Consider the following 20,997-nt stretch of genomic DNA (forward strand, 5'->3'; position numbering starts at 1 on the left):
AGCAGCCCAGGGCGACGGGTTGTTTTAGCTTCTTGGCTTAAACCATACTGGGGTTGGGAGGTCCCTTGCGAGGGGACGGCCAGCACCTCTCTTGCCCAGGTGGACTTTTTGTGTCTACCACACTGGGGCTTTGGGAGAGATGGGGTCTGGAAGGCACCAGAACGAGAGGTGTTTGTCCAAAAACATCTAGTGCCAATTGCTACTTTCCCCCACCTGCTTTTTAGAGGGGAGCCCAATTGTCACTAGAGCATGGTCACAAATGTGCCCCTCAGCCCGCACTGGCCCCTACTTGCAGCGTGGTAAGCTGCCCGGCAGGGGTAGCAAGAGGCAAGCAGTGTGTTAGAGGCCCTGGCGTTTCTGTTCTTCCCCAGCTGCTCCTCCAGGCCTATTTGGCTGCGCCACACCAGCCACCAGGCCCCTGCAGCCACCGACATTTCAACACTGCTCACTCCCTGGTGGGGCCTGGACACGGGCTGTTCACACTAGCAGACCCGCCCTCCCAGTAGGCGTTGCCCCACTCCGGATCCTTGGACCCCTTGGAGCGTCACGTCCTTGGGAGAGGCAGGGTGAGAACGGCCAGAATCATTCATTGGCTGTAGCGGCCTTTTTATGCCATTAAACACAAGAGCAGGCGGGCGGGAATGGACGGCCCTAGAGCGCGCGTTTCCTCTCCTGGACACTTAGGCGTAACGGGAGTTGACCCAGGCCTGCCCTGCTGTTACCTCGTCTCCCCGAGGGTACATACCAACAGACCCCAAGGGGACCAGAGCCTCTGGCAAAGCCCGCTGCTCACGAGGCCCCTGGCCTTGGCCAGGCCCCCCACGGCTGCAGCAGGCCCACACAGCAGCCTTGGCCCTCCCCCCTGCCTGATCTGTCCCACTTGGCTCAAGCGGCCGTACCTGGCCTGTCTCAGGCGTTTTTCTAGGGGAATTCAAGCAGTCTCATTCCCACCACTTCTCACTCGAGACAGCTGCGAAGGGCGGCCTGCCCGCACAAGGACGACGGCTTGGCCACAGGTTTCCCACCTGCTCAGCTTTGCATCCTCCCCCAAACAAAGTGGCCACTGCCAAGATGCACTCAGAACAGCCAGAGCTTTAATACCCACTTCTCAGCTGAAGGCTGTTTCCATCTCTCTGCAGGGGGTTCAGTCTGGCAGCCTTTGCCGCCCCACTGGATTCTGAGGGACAGGGGAACAGGATATGGAAGGGACATGGTGTCTCAACTCTCCAGCCCTCCCCTGGCCGAGCAGGGCAAGGGCACAGTGACAGCCATTTGTGCTGGGCCTGGGCCTAAGGCACCATCCTCCACCATTTGTAGGCAAAGGGCACCCGGCGGATGTTGGCACAGGCGCAGAAGTCTCCGATCTCAGTCAGGTAGCAGTCAAAGTCGTTAATGAAGGTGCATTGGAAGCCCAGGGGCTCCAGCAACTGGCACACTCTCTTCTCCAGGCAGCAGGTGCCCTTGATCTGGGGCCCAAAAGGCTTGGGGATGCCCAGGTTCTTGCCCATCACTACCAACTGCAGCTGTCGGAGAGACAGAGTGGGCAAGGCCTGTCCAGGCTGGAGCCGCGGAAGAAAGGCCCTGTCCATCTGGGTTAGAAGTCCCATTCGGTTTGCGCAATGCAAAGGAAAACCCAGCTGCCTCTGGCTGGACTGGACCAGAAAGACCCCGCACATACCAGCACTTCCCCGGGTCTGCGTTCATGCAGACATTACTAGTCAGTCCTGGCAAATCCAACTCACTCCTGCTTAAGCCTCCAATGGCCTCACCCCCCACGTGATTCGATAGCAAAACTAAAAGCTTGCCTGGCCAAGTCCTGGCTTTGCCAGCTTCCCTGGTTCCTTCCTCTCCTGCGTTTCTCATTCTGGCCTTAAGTCCTGTTCTTCAATGACCTTGCCTACCTGTGCTCCAATGTGTTCCCCCGCACCTAGCTTTGTCAGCTGACTGTCCATTTTTTACATCTCAACACCAGCATCTCTTCCTTACAGCAATTCCCATCATGCCCCTCCCCTGCACACCTGCTCCCAGGGCCTATGCAGGCTCCTGCTTTGTGCCCAGAGGGCCACGTGGGTCTGGTAAAGCCAGCAGGTGCCCAGGCGTGGTTGGTGAATGCAGGGCCTGCGTCCCTGCGCCTCGGGGAAGAGGTGTGCTGGTGTTTGGGAAACTGCTGAGCTCAAGTGTCAGAATTCATGCTAAGTGGCTGTGTGGTGGGTCCCCGTGTGCAAGAAAGGTAAGACATGGGCCAGAGTCGGGTAGGCTCGGGTCACACGCCCCAACTTCTGTCTACACAGAAACTGCCCCTATGAGTATGAGCACGTCCCCATTTCAGATGCTGCCCTGCTCCCAGGCTCTGTGGAAAGTCCTGCCTTGGGGACCTTGCCCACCGTCTCAGCCAGCAGGTGGCTTGGCCACCTTGACACTGGTGGTAGCAAAGCATCCCAGTCTCTGAGCTGGGCTGCATGGTGACTTCCCCAGGGCCCAGCCCATGGGCCCTGCTTGGCAAGCCCCTCAGCCTGGGTCCTGCACACTGCTCCGCGGGGAAAGGGCTCCTCCCTCCACTTCCTCTCAGAGGCCATTGCCTGCTCTGCACCACCACACCCCCCCCAACCCCCTAGTCTGGCACTGTGTATGTCCCATTGGCTGAATGGTTCCCCACCCCCAGCTCCACCAAGGGGACAGACAGCCCGCCAGCCCGCCCGCCCCACCCACCCTCGAGCCTCTCACCATATTGGGGAAGTAAGGCCTGGCATAGTGTTTCTCAGGCTGCTCGCTCGAGGAGACATTCGTCAGCTGTTCCAGGCAGAAGAGCTGGGGGATGTCAATGATGTCGCTGTCCTGCAGGCCCAGCTCCCACCTCAGGATTTGTCGGTTCAGGTTAATGCACTTCTGTGGGGCAGGTGGGCCAGGGCAGCCGTGAGTTCACGGGTGTGGAGGGCGGTGGCCTGCAGCAGCTACTAGCCCTCATTCTACTGGAGCTTGGGTCCCTCTTCGGCCCTCAATCCTGGCTGGGGTGAGGGACCTGGGCAGGGACAGAGGGACCAAGGGACCAGGGGGGCTAGGGGGGCCAGGAAACTGCTTCCCTCCCAAGGGACGGGAGGAGTGGTCCCTACTTGGGCACTTTCCTGCTCAGGTCGGGTGATGCCCAGTGCCCGAGCATCTCTCTGGTCTGACACAGGGCACAACCCCTTTGCCCAGGACACTGTCCAGGGTTGTTTTGACACCAGACCTGGCCAGTACCCACCCTGCTGTGCCAAGAAGCCTTCCCTGCTTTGGCAAAGGTCAGGGTACCAGGGTGCTGTGGCACTGGATGTGCCTTGGCTGGGAGCCAGAGAGACCCGGAGGACAAAGCAGTTCTGTGCCAACCGTGTGACCCCAGGCAACTCCACCCTCCTCCGGGTCTTACCTGACTTCCAGAAGTCAGGTAAGCTCTTCGGGGAGCTCCTATACTTCCCACAGCCCGCACCCCACATTTGCAGACATTGGAGGTGCTGGATTCTGGACACCGAGCCGATGGGCCCAAGCATCAAGAAGGCCCTGGTCTGTTCCTCTCAGGTACTTGGCTTCTTAGGTCAGGGGTGGGGTCCCCCCTCCCAGAGGCTGCTGAGCTCCAGCCCTGTTTTCTGGTCCGACCCCGTGAGTGATGCATGAACGTGGTGGTCCCACAGGTTCAAACCCAGGACTCCAAGTCATCGGCTTAGACTAGTGACTTGACTCCGAGCCTGCCTATCACACACGGGTGTGTGTGGCATCACAGGGTTATTTGGAGGACTATAGTCATGTGTCTTGCATGCTGCTTGGGCTACAGTAGTTGCTCAATTAGGAACTCATCTAGATTGTCATCACCTCCCCCACTTTCTGGAGAAGGTCCCCCACATTCTCGGCCCCTACCTCCACATAGTCATTCTGACTTCTTAGGTCTTCATCATCCAGAAGTTCATTGATAGTGCTAGTCTCCCTCCCTGGAGGAAGGCAGGCAGGCAGGCATGTAAGGCCAGGGGTCAGGCAGCGTTGTCCAAGGCTGGCCAGACTCAAGCCCCGGGCACAGCCAAATAGGTGTATTCTTAGGCCAGTGACTAGGGTGGGTGACCTGGCTAGTCTCTAGGGACCCACCTAGGTCAAATGTCACCTCTAGGGACTGAACAGGGGCCATGAAAGGCCAGGCAGGACTTGTCCTAGCCACTCTGTCCCTAGTAGGATGGAGAGTCCCTGCTTGGGAGGCAGCTTACAGCAGGTCCCGCAGGTGGTGTCAGCCCCACCCACCTCTGACCTGCACGCCTCCATGCATTCTCCGACCTGTACAACCGGGCTACCTGCTACCTGTGACCTTGACCAAGTTACTTAACTTTGCTCCTCAGTTGCCTTGTCTTTCGAACAGTTCAGCTGAGGTAACACCAAGTGTCACACATGGCACGTGGTTCATGCTCAGTAAATGTCACTTTCCTTAGTGCTCCTGGGATCAGGAGACTTCTGGACCCCATCCCAGAAGTTGGTTGAGGAGTTCTGGGGTAGGGCAGAAATTCTGCCTTTGTTAACAGGCTCCCAGGTGGCCTTCGGACCACACGCTGAACAGCGAGGGCCTACAGGACTCCCCGCCACCTGCCACCCGCTGCCAGGGCTCCCACGTGTCTGGAAGAACCACGGCACCAGCTACACAACCCCCTCCAGTCTGCTCTGTTCTCCCTAAGGGTGACTGGAGACCCCTGGACCCCAAGCCCCAGGGTGCTTAATCCAACATTCCCTAAGTAGTTCTGGAGACTAGTGCTAGCTTCTGGCCCTCCCCCTCCCCACAAGAGCCATCGCATGCTGGCTGAGTCCCCTTCACACGTTCTGGCAGCCTGAGCCATCCCAGAACTTCTGATCTGCCTGTGCTGTCCCAGCACCCCCAGAATAGCCCAGAACTGGAAGAAGATGTTCTGACAGGGTACATGTTATGCTTTTATGTCTCCCTAGGACCCTTTCTTTCAGGAACGACAGTAAAATGACTCTCTGAAACGGATGCATGGGGAGGAGGGGATGGGCCTCTGCTCTGTAGCTGCGTGGTCCCCTTACCGTTAGAAAGGAGCTGATCCTCCCTGACTTCTTCAAACAGAGGCATGTCTCCATAGCCCTCCTTCTGCTTCTCCTGGAAGAGTCTGTAGCAGGAGCTGGGGCTGGCCAGGAGCAGCCAGAAGCCCTGGGAGACGGAGCTAGGGTCAGACCTCTAAGGGTCTCTAAAAGAAGGCGGGAGACGCCCTCTGCAGTCCCCAACACAGACCTTTTCGTTCTCGCTCTTAACCGGTGCGGGGAGGAAGCACATGAACTCGTCTGCGTGGCCGGTCATCAGCCAGTCTGAGAAGATCTCCACCGGGGCCTGGACTTGCTGGGCATAAAGGAAGCGACGCAGGTCCTTACTCATGTCCCGGCCCTCCAGGCTAAAGGGAAGAGAGAAGGAACAGCCCTTGAGCCAGCATGGCCCTGGTTGGCCACCAACCCCTCGCTGAGTGCCAGGCTACCTTCAGGTGACCAGCCACTCTAACCACTCATCAGGCTCCAGTGACAGCCCACAGGGGTGGGGTGGCTAGTAAGAATCCCTTACATGCCCTGGCTGGTACGGCTCAGTTGGTTGGAACGTTGCCCCACAAAGTGAAAGGTCACTGGTTCGATTCCCAGTCAGGGCACATGCCTGGGTTGCGAGTTAAGGCCCCAGGTCAGGGTGCATGCAAGGGGCAACTAGTTATTGATATTTCCCTCCCTTCCCCCGTCTCTGAAAATAAAAATCTTTTTAAAAAATCCTTACTTGGGTCCAATTCAGCACTGAGCCAAGAGATTCTAAAAAAAAAGACTGGATCTTGGCCTCAGTATTTCCTGGCTTTAGATTAATGGCCACCAAGAAGTGGTGTAGCTTTGAGGGAGGCCACCTGGAAATCCACATCTTGTGGGAATGACATCCTGTTGGATCAACAGGCCCACTGAGTTCGGCATGCTTCCATTTAAACCCTGGAATCACCACTCAGAATATCTGTTTCTCCCTTTAGTTTCCTTTGTGAATTGCAGACTCAAATATCCTTACCTGAGAGTTTAAGGTACGGCCCAGGCAGGTGGCCTGCTGAGTTGCAGGGGAGTCAGGTACAACTGGGTGACCTACCAGGGTTCCTTTTAGTTTTAGGACACCTGGCCACCCACCGCCAGACCTCTTGCCTCACCTGGGGTAAAAGCTGCTGCCAATGAGGATCCTGCCTAGAGGATACTCTCTCCCTTTGAACTTGACAGGCGGGGACACCATCACGTTCCCAATGGAATCCAGGCTGGCTACACTGTGGTCCTTGGTGTTCCGGATCACGTAGCCAACCCCTGGGCTCTGGAAGCAGACCCAGCCAGGGCGGGGGTGTTAGGAGGAATAGGATTTAAGCCCCAGTCACACTCATAATTCAGACTCTCAGACTCCCATGCCCCCTGCCCCCCGGGGCCACCTGGGCCCTCCCCCGCCCCTTGGCGCCCCATCACTTCCAGACAGGCACCAGGCCTGGGAGGTCAGACCGAATTCAGATCAGCCAAACCGAGCCCCACACCAGTGAGTATTTCATGGGTAAATCGTTGAGGTTGTCGAGCCGAGGGGTGTCGAGGACCAGGGACACAGTCTTGTGGGGAGCCTGGGTGTAGCAGAAGGCCATCTCGTCCTGGAGGGGACAGGGGACAGGAAGGTGAGCTGTGATGAGTGCTTACTGCAGGTGCTTTCCTGCCCGCGTCCATCTGGCTGGCCAAGCACAGTGTCCCCTGTACCCAGGCCACCTCCAGAGCAGGGCGGGGGTTGGGTGGCAATGGGAACATGTCTTCCTTTCGGTCTCACCTAGAAGCCACGTGGGAGAGCCACCGTGGTCTCTTCCCTAAGTTACTACCATGCCCTCCGATTGCCTTCTCTCCTATTCTTATCCTAAGACCTGATCTCTTTCTCTCAGCTGGAGGGGTCTTTTCAGCCCTGAGTCAGAACGCTCACAGCCCTGATTCGTGCTGTCTGACATCATCCCGTCTTGGTCCGGATGTGTTTCTGCTCCTCACCTCAGCTTGAGAGGGCCCCGGTACGTGACCCAGCATTACCTGCATCTGACCTCTTCGCTCTGACCCAGCTGCCCAGCCCATTTCTGCAGTCTCCCAAGGGTGAACCCCGTTATGGTCTTCAGTCAGCCGCTCCTCTGGCCCGGAGGGCTCCTGCTCCTAGTCTGCCCTGCAAGCCCAACCTTCACAAGGCCAGTTCTGTTTCCTGAGTCTGAAGATATTCCTGGTCTCCCAACCCCCTTAGTGGGGCCTAGTCGCTCTGCCACATCTCATCTGCACAGCAGTGGGGTCCTGCTCTTCTGATAGAACGGGGCTGGTCACTCAGCTCCTCGTGGAGAACAGCGCACCAGGAGGAATTCCTGCTCTGCCAGGCTCAGACAGGACCCTGCAGCTGAGAGTGCCAGACCCTTTAGGTGCTTGGGGGTCAAGGGCAGGTGTTCTGTAGTCTTGACCGCACATGAGCCCTGAGTTAGGAGAAGCTGGACTCTAAGCTCTGTATTCCTTAGTGGCTGTGACTTGGGCAAGTCATTTCACCTGAGCCTCCACTGAGGTTCTAAAGATAAAGATGCCTCTGGGTAGGCTTGCACCTTGCTGGGAAGGTCCAACAGAAGCCTGAGATATTTGTCGTATGGGCTGCCATCGGAATCTCCCCCGCGCCTCCCTCCCTCGCAGGGTTCCCCAGGTGGGGTGTTACCTGGAGCCACCTGCCCAGGCGGCTGGGGTCCTCGTAGACAGACGCCACCTGGCAGCTATTCTTCTCGCTGAGCTCCGTCACCGTGTCCACAAAACCCTGGACCTGCAGCTCTCTGTCGAGGGAGATAAGCCAGCTCTGGGAAGGCCTTCAAGGCTGCCCCCCGGCCCCTGGGTCATGACCTTGCTGTCCCAGGGGAAAGGGATACCTCTTTCTGGTCCAGATCATGTCCCCACCCATGGATAAGCAGAGTGGCTGTCCCCCCCACCTCATGGAGCATAAGCTGGCAGCTCAGCTTGTCTTGCCCAGCATCATTCAGCTTAGCTCGTGGCAGGGTCTGGTCAAGAACTACCCATATCAGTCCCCACTCTGGTGGCCCAGGACCCTCCTCTGTCCTTATCCCACAGTCACTCTCTACAAGCTCCTTCCCCCCCTGCCCCAGGCAGTCTGGGGGCTACCCCAGGCTCTCCTGCCTCGGTCTGCCCAGAGGGCGGGCTCTTCTCTCCCCAAGGTGGTTGCCTTTTCCCCAGAGAAGTCAGAACCTTAGGAGTCCCTGTGAGCTGGCCACCACAGCTGCCATATTTGTATGGGTAGCAGGAGTCAGGGCCTGAAGCCCAGGATCTCAGTGCCAAGGTGCACGGCACTCTGGGCACCGTCCTGCCAGTCCACGCTGGGCATCTGTTCCTTGCAGATAAACAGTGGTGTGGGAGGCTGTATAAGATGACCACCCGTCTCATAAACAGATCCTCGTGAGCTGCATACCAGCAAGGCCACACTATCGGGAAGGGTCAAAATGGGTCTTTCTAATCCCGTTCCTGGTATAAAACTTGCGTGGCCAGTCATCGCTCCTGTTCCAAAAACACTGTTTCTCAGGTCTGCCGGCCTACAGGGAGCTGACCACCCTGACAAGGTCTAGAACAGTCTTGGGGGTGGGTGCTGGGTATCTTGGCCTTCTGTGACTAAGCCAGGTCAAGCTGTGCCTGCAGACCACCGCTGTGGGAGGCCCCCAGAAGACCTGGCTTCCCCCAGGTGCCTCCTGAGAGTTGTCTCCAGATACAAAAGACAAAGTAGCGAGAGGTGGTGTCTGCATGTGTGTTATCAGCAAAAGTCCTGGAGCCCTTCCCTTGATGGTCTCATTCTAAAACCTGGCATTCCCGAGGACCCTCCAACCCTAGCCGCCCTCCTGTGGAAGGGTTCTTTTTGTTTGGTGCCCCATGGGCCTGGGGGAGGGGTTCCTCCTTGCCATGTGTTGCTGCATCCCGGTTATCAAGGCCTCTTCAGTCTTTGACTTGACAGACCTCATTATCTACCCCGCCCCAGCCTCCGCTCCCACCAGTCACACACCCCCTTCCAAGGTCTTGACCTAACGTCCAGCTCCATCAACTCTATCTTCCCTGCTCGCCCCGTCTCGTTGCTGGGCTAGCAGCTTGACCTCACAGGGACCTCTGGCCCTCGACTGTTCTCATTCTCACCCCCCTGCTTCTTCCCCTTCCTTCTTACCCGGCTTTGAGTCTGTAATCATTACACCTCTGCCCAGCACCGACCTGGGTTTATTTGCCAGGTAAGCCTCCAACCCTGGTCAGACCTGGTTCTGCATTTATGCTTCCCTAGAACTCAAGTTGCTGAAGACAGACCAGTCGCCATGGGCTTTTCTCCAAGCTGTCAGCTCAAACAGGTGCTTAGCACTGGTTAACTTGAAACCACTGTAGTGGGGTCTGTTGCAGCCCCGAGGCTGTGCCCTATCGCACGGGGGGTCCCCAAGGCCCTGCTGGCCTTGGCCCCGCCCTCATCTTCCCCTCCCCTCACCTCCTGTCACCTGCTTTGTTCTAGCTCTACAGGCCTCCTTGCTGTCCCCAGGACACACTCTTGTCCCCACCATGTCTTCTACCTTTTGCTCTATGGCATCTGATACTGACTGAGAGCACGTTGTTTACTTGTTAGTCTCCCCATAGGACCAGGGGCGGAACCTTGCATTCACCGCTCTGTCCCTCACTTGGTAGGCGTTCAGACTCGTGCTGATGACTGTCTTGGGGATGAGGCAGCTCAGGTGGAAGCATTTCACTCTCCTGATGAGAAGTCTCATCCTCATTACTCAAGCGCCCACAGACAGACGGAAGGGGGTACTAGGTATGGGAGCGGCCTGGCGCAGGCAGACTGACGTGTTCTTACCTGCACAGGTAGACCTCTAGAGGCATCTGGGTGGTTGGGGTAAAGATGCAAGGAGCCACCCGGAACACCACCGTGTCCTTGTATACCACGATGTCTGGAATTGACTGCGACAGAAAACACAGTCCAGCTGGTGACCTGGCTCCACATCTACCCTCTTCCCTGTCCCCCAGGTCTCCAGCTGCTTGGCCCAGGCCACCTGTCCTCTGCTACTCTTTCCTCCAAAGGTAGCAGGAAACCCCAGCTCCACCCACCAAGCTGTGTTCTCCCCTCTCCCCTCCACCCAGCCAAGAGGGATGTCCCTCCCCATACATTCCCTGCTCCAAGAGGGGCGTGTCTTCTCGGGGACTTACCAGGTCATCAGACTTTTCCACCAGGGAGAGAGAGAAGGAGATCAGGCCAGAGAAGTTGGCAGATGGGAACTCTGTGGCCTCCACGTAGAAGGTCTCCTGAAAGCTGCTATTCAGGTCGCGCATGGTGTGCAGGTGCTGGTCTGGACCCACTACCATCTCAAAGGTGCTGGAGGTGTTTGCTAGGAAGGAGAGAATGGACAGGCCAGCAGTGACCACAGCCAATGGCCCAGGCTACTGGCTCCTTTCTCACATTGGAAGCCTGGCGGAGAGTTCCAGGACAGCAGGAGCCCAGCCGGCTTTTCTGTCCCTGTGTCTCTAGTGTTTAGGACAAAGGCCTGTTTGGACTCAGATACAAATGGCTGCCCTCAAAGCACGCAGTCTAGGGTGAAGACCCATGGTGGGCTATACACTGACCACCTTTGGGCAGAAGGTCATGAAAAGCCTGCAAGGTGAGAAATGATGCTCAAAAGGGGACTTGGCGGCCTCGCCCAAGGGGTCCAACCCTGCCTCACTAAGCCCTGGGAAGTGTCGACGACAGCTATCTCCTGGGTGGAACAGGCTCCGTTCAGGGTTTCTGAAGGTGAGAAGCTTCCTACCACGTGGGTCAAGCCCACGTTGTTGCAGCTTTAGATGGCAAAATATAAAACCACGCACAGAGGCCAACAGAGGGAAGTCGACCACATGTAGTTGTCTCTGGTTAATTTGACCCCAAATTCATCCGTTCTCCATCTCTGGAGATCGCCATGGCCCAGGGCCACCAACCTGGGTGGTCTTCCTGCCCTAGTCCCCACCCTTCTCACCCACTACCCCCAGTGTGACAGCCGGAGCCCCGATGACAACTGCTCTAGCTTAAAGCCTCTGGATGGATTCCAGTTTGGGGAAACCTCACTGTAGGTTGACCTTGGCCACTGAGGCCTTGAAGGGTCTGGGCACTGCATCCTCCTCATATATCATGCATAGCAGGTGCCCACTGCCTTGGTCTCCAGTTCCCTTAACATGCCAGTAGGTGGCTGCTGAGGCCACAGCTGTTCCTAGGGCACAGGCCCGGGTTCACTGACCTCCTGGCTCTGGTCTGCAGTTCCACAATGGCCTAGGTGGGGGCTTGTCCCTCCAGAGGGACTCTAGCTACTGGCAATTCTGCAGAAAAACCTTCTTAAAGGTACAGGGGTGCTGGCCGCAGGCTTGGCCTCAGTCCTCTTGCTGCTGCTGGCTGTGTAGAGGCTGGGCTGGCTGGGGATGCCCCTGGGAGCTTCTCCACTGGCCCTGGGCCAGGCCTCAAGGGGGTCAGACTGGACAAGACAAGGCTCCCGCCAGGACCTTGCAAGGCCCCCACCCCCACCCCAGAGACACAGCCCTTTTGACTCACTGCTGACGTTGCAGCTTGGTGCCCTGTGGGCTCCCAACTCCACAGACTGAATCGCGGCTGATCACCACTTGGCCCCCTCGAGCTGCTGCGGACCCAGCACCTTCAACTGTGCCGGGGCACTGGGCTCCCCATAGGTGCTCCACCTGAAGCTGATTCACCAGGGAGTGGTGGGGGCAACAGGGTCCCAAGACCACCTGCTACAAGCCCCTTACCCAGCCATCTCAGTTCTTCCGCACTCAGCCCTCTGGGGGACCTTCCCTCTGACACTATCTTTTCGTTCATGCTTGTTAACGCCCACTTCCAGTGTCCTCAACCGAGCACGTGAGCTCCTTCCTGCAGCTTTCTCCCAGGTCTTTCCCCACCTCCCCAGGTGGGTCCCCTCTGCACACACATGTGCTGTGTTCCGCCACCTTCGCATACGGTCCCCCCTTACCTGCCCCCTCAGTCCTTATCCTTCTTACGTTTCCCTCTGTGGACAGTTCCCGCCACGGTCCATACTCACTGCACCTGCCCACCTCAGCCCGGCTTTCATCCCCGCTGTTCTCAGACTCGCTAATGACTCGCTTTGAAAGCAAGACGTGACCACCGGTCTGATGCGTCTGCCGTCAGTGACGGCTGCTGCCTCTGCAAAGGCTTTCTTTTCCGACCGTGCCTGGAACCTTATGCTCCGGATGCCTATTTCTCTGGAAGCTTCTTCTTAGCCTCCTTTACTATATCTTAGACCAGTGGTTCTCACACTTGAGATTCTGAATCCCTTGGAGGGCTCGTTAAAACATATTGGGCTATGTATCTCAGCCTTCAAAAAAATTTTAAGTTAAAAAAAATAAAAGCCCTGGCCAGTGTGGTACTTTTGGATGGAGCATCGTCCCATAAACAAAGGTTGCAGGTTCGATTCCTGATGAGGGCACATGACTGGGTTGAAGGTTCAGTCCCTGGTCGGGATGTGTATAAGAGGCAATTGATGGATGTCTCTCTCCCACGTTGATATTTTCCTCTCCCCCCGCCCCCGAAAAAATCAATGAGCATGTCCTCAGGTGAGAACAAAACAAAACCAAGCCAAACAAGGGTGGGTGGCTTGATCCATACATGACAAAGCGGAGCACCTTTAGTCACAGGGTTTACTGGCCTCCTGAGCAGTCTCCAGGGACTGCCCGGCTTAGCCCGCTTGTCTGTACTTCTTGGTGGACCTCAGGGGCCACAGCAGCCCTCACGGCCTGAACAAGGCCATGACCCACAGGTTTCTAAGGCTCCCTCCTAGTCCATAAGTAGAGGGGCCACCTACAACCTGGGCTACGTCTTCTGTCTAGTCCCAGGTCACTGCCAAGTCCAGCTGTGACCTCTGGTCTGCAGAGGAGATGCAGTGGGAGCCAGCCGAGAAAGCACCCAGAGGCGTGTGTTCCCACGCAGGACACAGAGCTGGGCCGGCATAAACCACAGGCGTCGCCAAATGCCCAGCTGAAGCTGAACATGGCTTTTAGAACAAGGTGACAAACTGACGTGTGCCTCCGGAAAGAAAGAGTTGAGTCTCAGTGTCAGGATTGCAGAGGCCCTGGGTGCTAAATCTGTTCAGCGACGTCAGAAGACTTGTTCATTCAAGGCTATTCGCTGGAGTTGGACAAGCCCACTTTCTAACCCAACAGCCCTCACACCTTGATAGAATAGGGACATGGCACCTGCCTGCCAGGCGGATAGGGACTGAACGTGGCGTAGGACCTGAGGTGGACACCCCGGCACCGCAGCTACTGGCTTCTTGGCCTCTGAACTCCAGAAACTTAACATAGCGGTGTCCCAGTTCCGGAATGAAGGTGGATTACTCTTCTGACAGGAGTAATTGGGAGGAGGCATTACCTAATCTGTGTAAGGCAGGAGCTATTGTTTTAGTTACTGTGCATGTCTTCTCTTGCAGATACAGAAGTTCCTTCAGGATAGGCACCCTCAGCTCTGCCTCCCCAGGGAAGGTGGCCTGGAGGCTCAGGGACTCACCCATGTGTGCAGTTTTTGGTGACGGTGGCAGCCAGACACTCTTAGGGATGTGAATCCAGACCCACCAGAGCCTGACCAGCTTCTCCAGGTCCCCAGCAGCTTTCTGAGGGGACCCTGCCAGGTGTGGGTGTGGCCGTACCTCGCCCAAGAAGACAAAGCAGAGCTGTTGCCAGACCACTCACCTTGGAGCTGATAGACCCTCACCCTCTTCGCCTCTCCCTTGGAGGTGTGGAGAATCAGCCAGTGCTTCCTCAAGATGTGGCTGGGCCCTTGAAGGGTCACTATCATCGGGGACAGATTCTTTATTTCTAGGCAAGAGACAAGGCCAAGGTTCAGGGCCTCTGGAGGCCGGTGCTCCAGGGGTAGGGGGCCTGCGTGCTGGACTCTTCTGCCTTCTGCGCTGCCCAGGCTGCCCTGGTTTGCATCAAGCTTTGCTCCCTACACAGTTGGCCACAGGCAACTCGCAATCCTCAGGCCCATTTTGAGTGAGGGTGGTATTGACCGCCCCCGCTCATAATAGCCCGCAAATACCTAGAACAGGGCCTGGCGTGGGCAGTGCAGTGAGAGTTTCCCTCCAGTCTTGGTGTGAACAGGGACACCTGTCCTGCTGCAGAGACCTAGAACTGAGGTCCTGACCACATATCAGGACCAGATCCAAGACTGTTTTTGCCCGGGACAGTCAGGGTCCCATCCCAGACTACAGAGGGTTTTTAGCGGGGGTCCCACCTATCTGTGTCTCCATTTATTCTTCTCACCTACCCTGTGAGGCCAACTATATCAGGCCCATTTTACAGAGGGCAAAACAAGAGCAAGGAGGCTAAGTGAACACGGTCAAGTTCATAGCCAGGAAGTAACAGTTTGTTACCTGACTTCAGATCTCATGTTCTTCTCCTTGGGGCCATGGGGCCTCTTTCTTCCTACTTACAAGCTTCAAGTCAATGAGACTCGATTGGCCCAGCCTGGAGACATCAGCCTGGAAGCTGTTGGCTGAGGGGTAGGTTGGTGAAGCTGCAGGGTAAGGCAGGGGCCAAGGGGGACAGGCGGCAATGGTCCCAGGCAGTGGCCACTTTTTTCTCACCCTCTGCAGAGAATTCCCTCAAGGTCTTGTCTTTCGTCTGGCCCATGTCCTCAGGATTGGTGTTCACAAGCACGATGGCACCCCAGCCGTTGGGGCCCCAGACCCAGGTCTTCTGCAAAGAGGACAAGAATGGTGGTTCCGGAAGATGTCGGGCAAATGCTCTGCTTCCCAGATGCTGCCCCGAATCGGGGCAGAGCCGAACCTCCTCTTCGAGGTGATAGGAGCCTCCAGGTCAGAACCTGCCAGCTCAGGTGCCTTACAGGAACTGGAAGGTGACAGCAGGAAAATAGGCCAAGAAGAAAGGGAAAAACACCTGGGGATGGGCCACCAGCTTCCTACCTGGTGTCAGAGGAATAGGGACTGAAGCCAAATGGAGGAGACATGTTCTATCTGAAGGGGCCGCTAACCCGGCCCCCTGCTCTGGTTGGCTCTACCAGCAGGCTAGGGTGTGAACCTAGTGTCTCCAGACATTCTAGCTCTTAAGATTTTTGGGAAGAGGGAAAGAAGGAAAGAGGGAGAAAGATGGAGAAAACAAGGATACTCAAGAGAAACATTGATCAGCCGCCTCTCCCAGGCCCCCAGCTGAGGACATGGCCCACAACCCAGGGATGGGCCTGACCAGGAATCGAACCGGCGAACTTTCAGTTTGCAGGACGACGATGCCCACACCACTGAGCCACACCAGTCAAAGCTGGTTGTTTTTGTTTGGTTGGTTTTCTTCAACCAGAAACTGACCCCATCAGCTCTGATGTGTGCTGCCGCGATTTGACACGATGAAAGTCAAGTAGAGAGGCCGTTGGCCTGGTCTGGCTCAGGGTCCCCAGGTCGGCACCCTTCCCCGGGCAGCCTCACCTTAGCCCACTTGTCAACTGCCATCTCGATTTTTCCATTGCGGTGGATGTCCACATCCAGGGAGACGGCTGCAACGGGAGGAAGAGGTCTCAGCCCCCTGGGCCTGCAGGATGGAGCCTCGGAGCTGTTGCCAGCTAATCCCCCAGGGCCGCCCAAAGCTGGTGTCGGGCCCTCCAGCCTTTCGGCTTGCTGTCGGCTCGGCTGGAAAAGGTCGCCAGAGGCAGACCGCTGCTCATAAGCCAGCCTGGAGAGGCCCAAGCATCTACATGTCTCCCCAGCCTCTTGGGCCTCATAAAACAAGTCCCCCGAGGCCGTGATGCCCCTTTGTGCCTGATGCTGATACTTACCTGGAAAGGCTTACTCTCCCCAGCCTCTGGAAAGCTCCTGGCATGCTAAGACACAGGGAGGGCTCAACATCTAGCAATTGCAAGCCCCGTTAGAGGTTATGGGCCCAGGGTCTGCCAGGGGACCACCACAGAGGCTCTGTCTGTTGTTGACACATTTCACTTCCTACTCCTCCCCACCGCATAATGACCGGCTGGGTGGCTTTCTCATTCATGGCGTTTGACATGCTGTTTCTCAACTGGAATGTCAAGGCCAAGGGAACGGGCCTTGGTTGCTGCTGAATACTTGGCACCTGGCACAGATGCTCATGATCTGTTGCCTGCTACAAACCAGGCATGGTTCTAGGCCCTAGGGGTACAGCCAACCGAGTGCGAGACAAGCCCTGCCTTCAAGTGTAAAGGCGTGCGCACGTGTGCTTGCACACACGTGGCAGGAGATGAAGAGAATAACACACACGTCTGATGGTAAAAGTGCTGTGGAAACAAGGAAGGGACAGAGCGGGTTGTCTCAGTTTGAAGCAACCAGAGAGGTCTTCCAAGTTGAAATGTGAACTGAGACTGGGAGGAGGCCAGAAATTGATCCATGTTAATATCTGGAGTTAAGAGCAAATCAAGTAGAAACTGAAGTAGAAAGGCCGAGGTGGAAAGTTCAAGGGTCAAAGACACCAGTGTGTCAAGAGCAGAATGAGCAGGGGGAAGAGAAATAGGGCACAGGTTAGAGGTCGCATCGGCCAGCTCAGGTAGGCTCTGTGGATACCTGTGACCCTGGCTTTAATCCGAGGAAACAAGCAGTCGGTGGTGGGGGGCTTCAATACAAGGAGACATTACCCAACATGCTTTTCCAGGTGTGCCGCTCTGGGGGCCGAATTAAGACTGGACACATAGAAGGGTAAGAATGGAGTGGGGGACCCCACTGGGGGACCTGCGCAGTGACCCAGGCAAGAGAATAGTGGCTCAGACCAGACCAAGGGCCTTGCAAGTGGAGAGTAGCTGGATTCCAGCTAAACTTAAGGTAGCACCACCACCAAGTTCACAGACCAACACGGGCCAAAAGGAGAATAAGGGTGATGCCTGGTTGGCTAGAAGGGTCGACTACCGTCTATGGTAATGAGGAAGGTAATTAAAAACAGGTGTTCAGGGTAGCAAGTCTCAGCCCAATTTGGGATACGTTAAAGCTTGAGACGTTGGGTAGACATTCCAGTTGCATTGGGTCGGCAGACAGCCAAGCCAAGTTAATAGGAGACAGCTGGCTAGAGAGTTTGGGGGGCCATCTGTCTGTAGAGCCACAGGGTGGGCCACCTGAGCCGCTGCAGGGCTCCAGGAAGGATCCGGCAGAGGGATCGGAGAAGGGACAGCCAGCTGGGCAGGGGTGAAGCTGCGTGCAGGGTTCCTGGAGTAGTTCAGTGAAACACACTAAGAAAAAAAAACCACCAGGTGTGTTCAACACTGATGAAGGGCAGAGGAAGAGAGCTGGCCCCTGGGCAAAGTGAAGTAGGAGTTGCTTGGATCCCCGATAAGGGCAGTGCTTTGCGGGGGAGGGGCGCGGGTCCTGATCCGAGCAGGCTCAGGAGGAAGGGAGGAGAAATTGAGATGCAGAGTTGGCTGCAAAGGAGCAGAAAGGTGGCAGTGAGTTCGAGGATGATATAGAATGAGGTTGAAGAGAACAAATGGTGCAGCTTATTTAAGAGAATAGGCACTTAGAGGCATCATCGCTTGCTCTGGACCAATTCGGGAGAGAAGGGGGAGGCCCAGTGGTGTCCTCCCTCAGTAAGAATTGCTGAAGGGATGTCTGACCTGTGCATGAGGAACAAGGACCCTGAGTGATGAAGTTAACTTTGAACCCAACCCCTCAGCCACTTGGCACCAGACACGGGCGGGTGGGCAGAGGATGAGAACGCATGTTGAATGGCCTCTGTTCTCAGAACGGGGGTGGTGGTGGGAGAGAGGTGGTGTGCCGAGTGACTCCCCTAGGACCCATGGAAGTGTCTTATCACAGGGAGAGCCCCTTCCGCTGGCCTCTGCCAGCCCCGTGTTCCCTCCATGGGTAGAGCAGCACTCACCGATGCCAATGAGGTAGAGCTCAGCTGTGGCCATAGGTACCTCCTTATTGGGTTGATAGTATGAGACCACAACCTGTGGAGACAGCGCCCAGAACCCATGGGAGCAGTGAAGGGCAAGAGCAGGGCCTGGGCCATGTACCCAAGTCCAGCCCCTTGACCTTGGTCTCACAGTACAGCTCCTGACATCTCGCTGGGAAGCCAGTACAGGGCTCTGTGCTGCAACTCAGACTAGGTGAAGAAAAACCCGTTTAACACGCCACGACCACTCCAAAGACTTCCACGCTCAGGTCTCATAGCAACCCATCCAGGTGGGCTCTACCCCCAGGGACTTGCCCATGTCCTTCAGACAGGAAGGGGTAGCATGGGATTGGAGATCCAGGCTTCCTGACCCTGGAGGTCAAGCTTTATTTAAATTATACCTGCCCTCCTGAGATTCACCCCTTACCCCATGAGGAGGGCAGGGGGGAAGTGGGGCCTCCCATCGATTAAGCCACACACTCAATAGGAAGTGGGATACCTGGGGTGGAGACTGGAATTGGAACTCGGTCTTTCCTCTGTCTTAAGCTAGCCTCCACTTCCAGACGAAGACTTGCCCTTTAGCCATTGGCCTTGACCACAAGGCCCTTACCACGAACCAGAGAACCAAACACTAACCAGGGCCACAGCTACATGCGTATGACCACTACCTGTTCCTAAAGGGAGGCTCTTGTCCTCCAAGGTCAAGCATCCCACTCCCCAGGCCGCTCCCAGCAGGGCTGGAGGCTGAGCCCTGGGCAGACTGTTTCTCAGGCCATCTGGGCTCAGCTGGGCCACACGCAGTTCCTGGCTTAGCCCATCGCCTGCCTCTGGGGCAGTGTCTGCCCAGGGCACACGTAGCCTGGGTGTGTACCACCCACCTGCCATCCCAGGTGAACCCCCTGCCACCTCCCAGCAGACCACACCAGTAGCTTCTGCTGATAGACGCCCCGGGCCTAGATGGGCCTCATCTGTGGGTCTCAAGCTCAGCCTCCCAGCGGAGTCGCCTGGAGCCTGGGAACTGTCGATGTCAGGACCACCCCCCCAACCCCCACTAGGGGGTGACTTAACTGGCAGGGCTGTGGCCCAGGTGTTGAGTGTTAGAGACCCTGGTGCCTCTAATTGATCTGCCGCCGCCGCCACCACAGAACCACCGCCAATGCCTAGCCCAGCACGAGCCTGTTCCATCACCAGGGGAAGTCGATCACCACCTGCCACAGGTGGCCCAGTATGGAGACAGCTTGCCCAGGAGCCAGGGTGCAGCCATGGGCTCAAATCCTGGGTCCTCCCCAACTCCAGTTACACCAGTTACCTTGGCGAATGTAAAACGGGGCAAAGCCGACCTCTGTGTACAAGATACCTAGGTACACGGCATGTGTTTAATACACCTTAGCTCTTAAACTTCATTAGGGTCTCCACCTCCAGGAGACTAGCCTTTGCCAAAAAGCTCATTTGAATCCTGCTGCTGGAAGCTGTGCCAGCAGCCTTCCCAAGCCACTGGTTTGGAAGCTAGCTCAGCATCATGGTCAGAAGCACAGACAGACAGGTTCCAGCTGGAATCCCGGTTCTGCTGGTTACGGACCCGGGCAGGGCCCTTGCTCTCAGTGCCCCACTGCTTTATCTGTAAAACGGGGTCACCGAGTGCCCCCCTCACAGGTGCGTTGCAGGCGTGAAAGGTAGCCATGCAAAACCCCGGGCACTGAATTTTTCAGCTCAGGAAATGCCTGCTGTGAGGAGGGAGACCCTGGGGTTGTGTTACTCCAGCTTCACACCAACCCCTCCCCTGAACCCAGCCTACCTTGTCCTCGTCGAGGGCAAGGGTGGGGGCTGTCATCTTCACCAGCACACCAGTGAGATCAGACAGAGGCAGCTGGGGGGGGGCCGCCTCCTTGTTGATTATGCCTTGGTCTGCGCTGCAGATGTCCACCAAGATCCCCGGAGAGCCTCTCACAGTGAAGGAATTGCATTCCCTTGGGGCACACCTGCTTTGCCCAAAACGGGGACAGACTTCAGGGCACAAGGGTCTTACCTTCTCAACCTGGAGTGCAGCTGAGGTGGTGGGGTGAACTCCCACCCCCTCTCCTTAGGGTTCAGAGGCACCCCATTTATGGCCAGGGCAGTTTTGGGGGGTCTACACAACTCCAGCCTTACTCTTACCCTCCCCTACTCCAAAGACCCCTATGTCCTCTCTCCGACAAGCTTCAGCCCAGGTCCCACCTCCCCCCCCACACACACACTCTAGAGACCACCAAAGCTGCATCTCACTTGTAAACCCCTGACTCCCAGGGAGAAAGGAGCCACAAGGGGTCCTTGGAGCAGAAGAGACATGGCCTTGGCCAGGGGAGGTCTCTGCTATGACCCCAGGAAAGACACTGGCCCCTTAGGAGTGTCACCTCTCCCAGTTCACAGGTGTCTCTCTTGAGAGCCAGCCTCACCCCCTGCCGGAGGTAAGGGGACTGAGAGAGGGCAGAGCATTTCCTCCCAGGCCCCCAGGCCACAAGGGGCAGAGATAGGATTGGGTCAGAGTCCCCTAGCATCAGAACAGGGAAGCCCTTAGAGACCCAAACTTGGCTCCTAGTTTAACTAAGACAGGACAACGAGATAAGATGCCGAGAAAGGAGAAAACCCCCAACTCCTACAAAACCCAGGGGCAGCTCCAGGAGGGGAGCCTGGGTAGAGCCCCCCAGCTCCTCACCCGCAGATATCCAAGCAGAACTCCACGCCCAGCACACAAACCGCATGGACAGGGCTGTCCAGGGACAGGCGGATGATACTCTGGAGGGACATGGCACAGCCCTCCTAGCCGACCACGGTCTCCACCCTCTCCTAACAACCACCTCAACCAGCCCCAGGGCTCCCCTCTGCCCTCCCCTCTTATGCACTCAGGGTCTCTCCAGCCCGCCCCCTTGTTAAGAAGCCTGCAGCAGCTGCCCAGGTGTAACTGGTTTTCTCCATGGAGGTTGCAGAGAAGCAGGTGGGGCCCAGAGTCCCTTCGTCACAATTTATTAGGCAGCTTGTTGCCCGCAGGCCCAAGGCCTGTGAGGGGCTGGCTCCTTA

The 20,997-nt window shown here is 56.8% G+C and overlaps 1 protein-coding gene across 1 annotated transcript; it reads right to left on the reverse strand.

Annotated features, from left to right (window-relative positions):
* Positions 1 to 1,082: 1,082 nt before the first annotated feature.
* PADI6 (peptidyl arginine deiminase 6) lies at positions 1,083 to 20,745 on the reverse strand. The gene is made up of 16 exons (XM_037045317.1): positions 20,636 to 20,745; positions 19,739 to 19,922; positions 17,926 to 17,998; positions 15,522 to 15,589; positions 14,670 to 14,781; positions 13,774 to 13,899; positions 10,243 to 10,421; positions 9,893 to 9,996; positions 7,727 to 7,838; positions 6,549 to 6,656; positions 6,183 to 6,337; positions 5,255 to 5,411; positions 5,050 to 5,173; positions 3,889 to 3,959; positions 2,725 to 2,886; positions 1,083 to 1,523 (listed from the first exon to the last, which is right to left on the reverse strand). Exons 1-16 carry the CDS (start codon positions 20,725 to 20,727, stop codon positions 1,290 to 1,292), a joined length of 2,061 nt encoding a protein of 686 aa, XP_036901212.1. The 5' UTR covers positions 20,728 to 20,745; the 3' UTR covers positions 1,083 to 1,289.
* Positions 20,746 to 20,997: the final 252 nt, after the last annotated feature.

The sequence above is a fragment of the Sturnira hondurensis genome, unplaced genomic scaffold, assembly GCF_014824575.4.
Source record: "Sturnira hondurensis isolate 20B ecotype Veracruz unplaced genomic scaffold, ASM1482457v3 Scaffold0004257, whole genome shotgun sequence".
Taxonomy (NCBI): Eukaryota; Metazoa; Chordata; class Mammalia; order Chiroptera; family Phyllostomidae; genus Sturnira; species Sturnira hondurensis.

What these genes read in the sequence shown, in the direction of transcription:
- PADI6 (XM_037045317.1), bottom strand. Translation starts at nt 20,727, where the DNA reads ATGTCCCTCCAGAGTATCATCCGCCTGTCCCTGGACAGCCCTGTCCAT. An exon ending in TGGAAAAGTCTGATGACCTG is followed by an intron (nt 9,997 to 10,242) that starts GTAAGTCCCCGA and finishes TTTCTGTCGCAG; the next exon opens with TCAATTCCAGACATCGTGGT. An exon ending in TTAAGAGCGAGAACGAAAAG is followed by an intron (nt 5,174 to 5,254) that starts GTCTGTGTTGGG and finishes TCCGTCTCCCAG; the next exon opens with GGCTTCTGGCTGCTCCTGGC.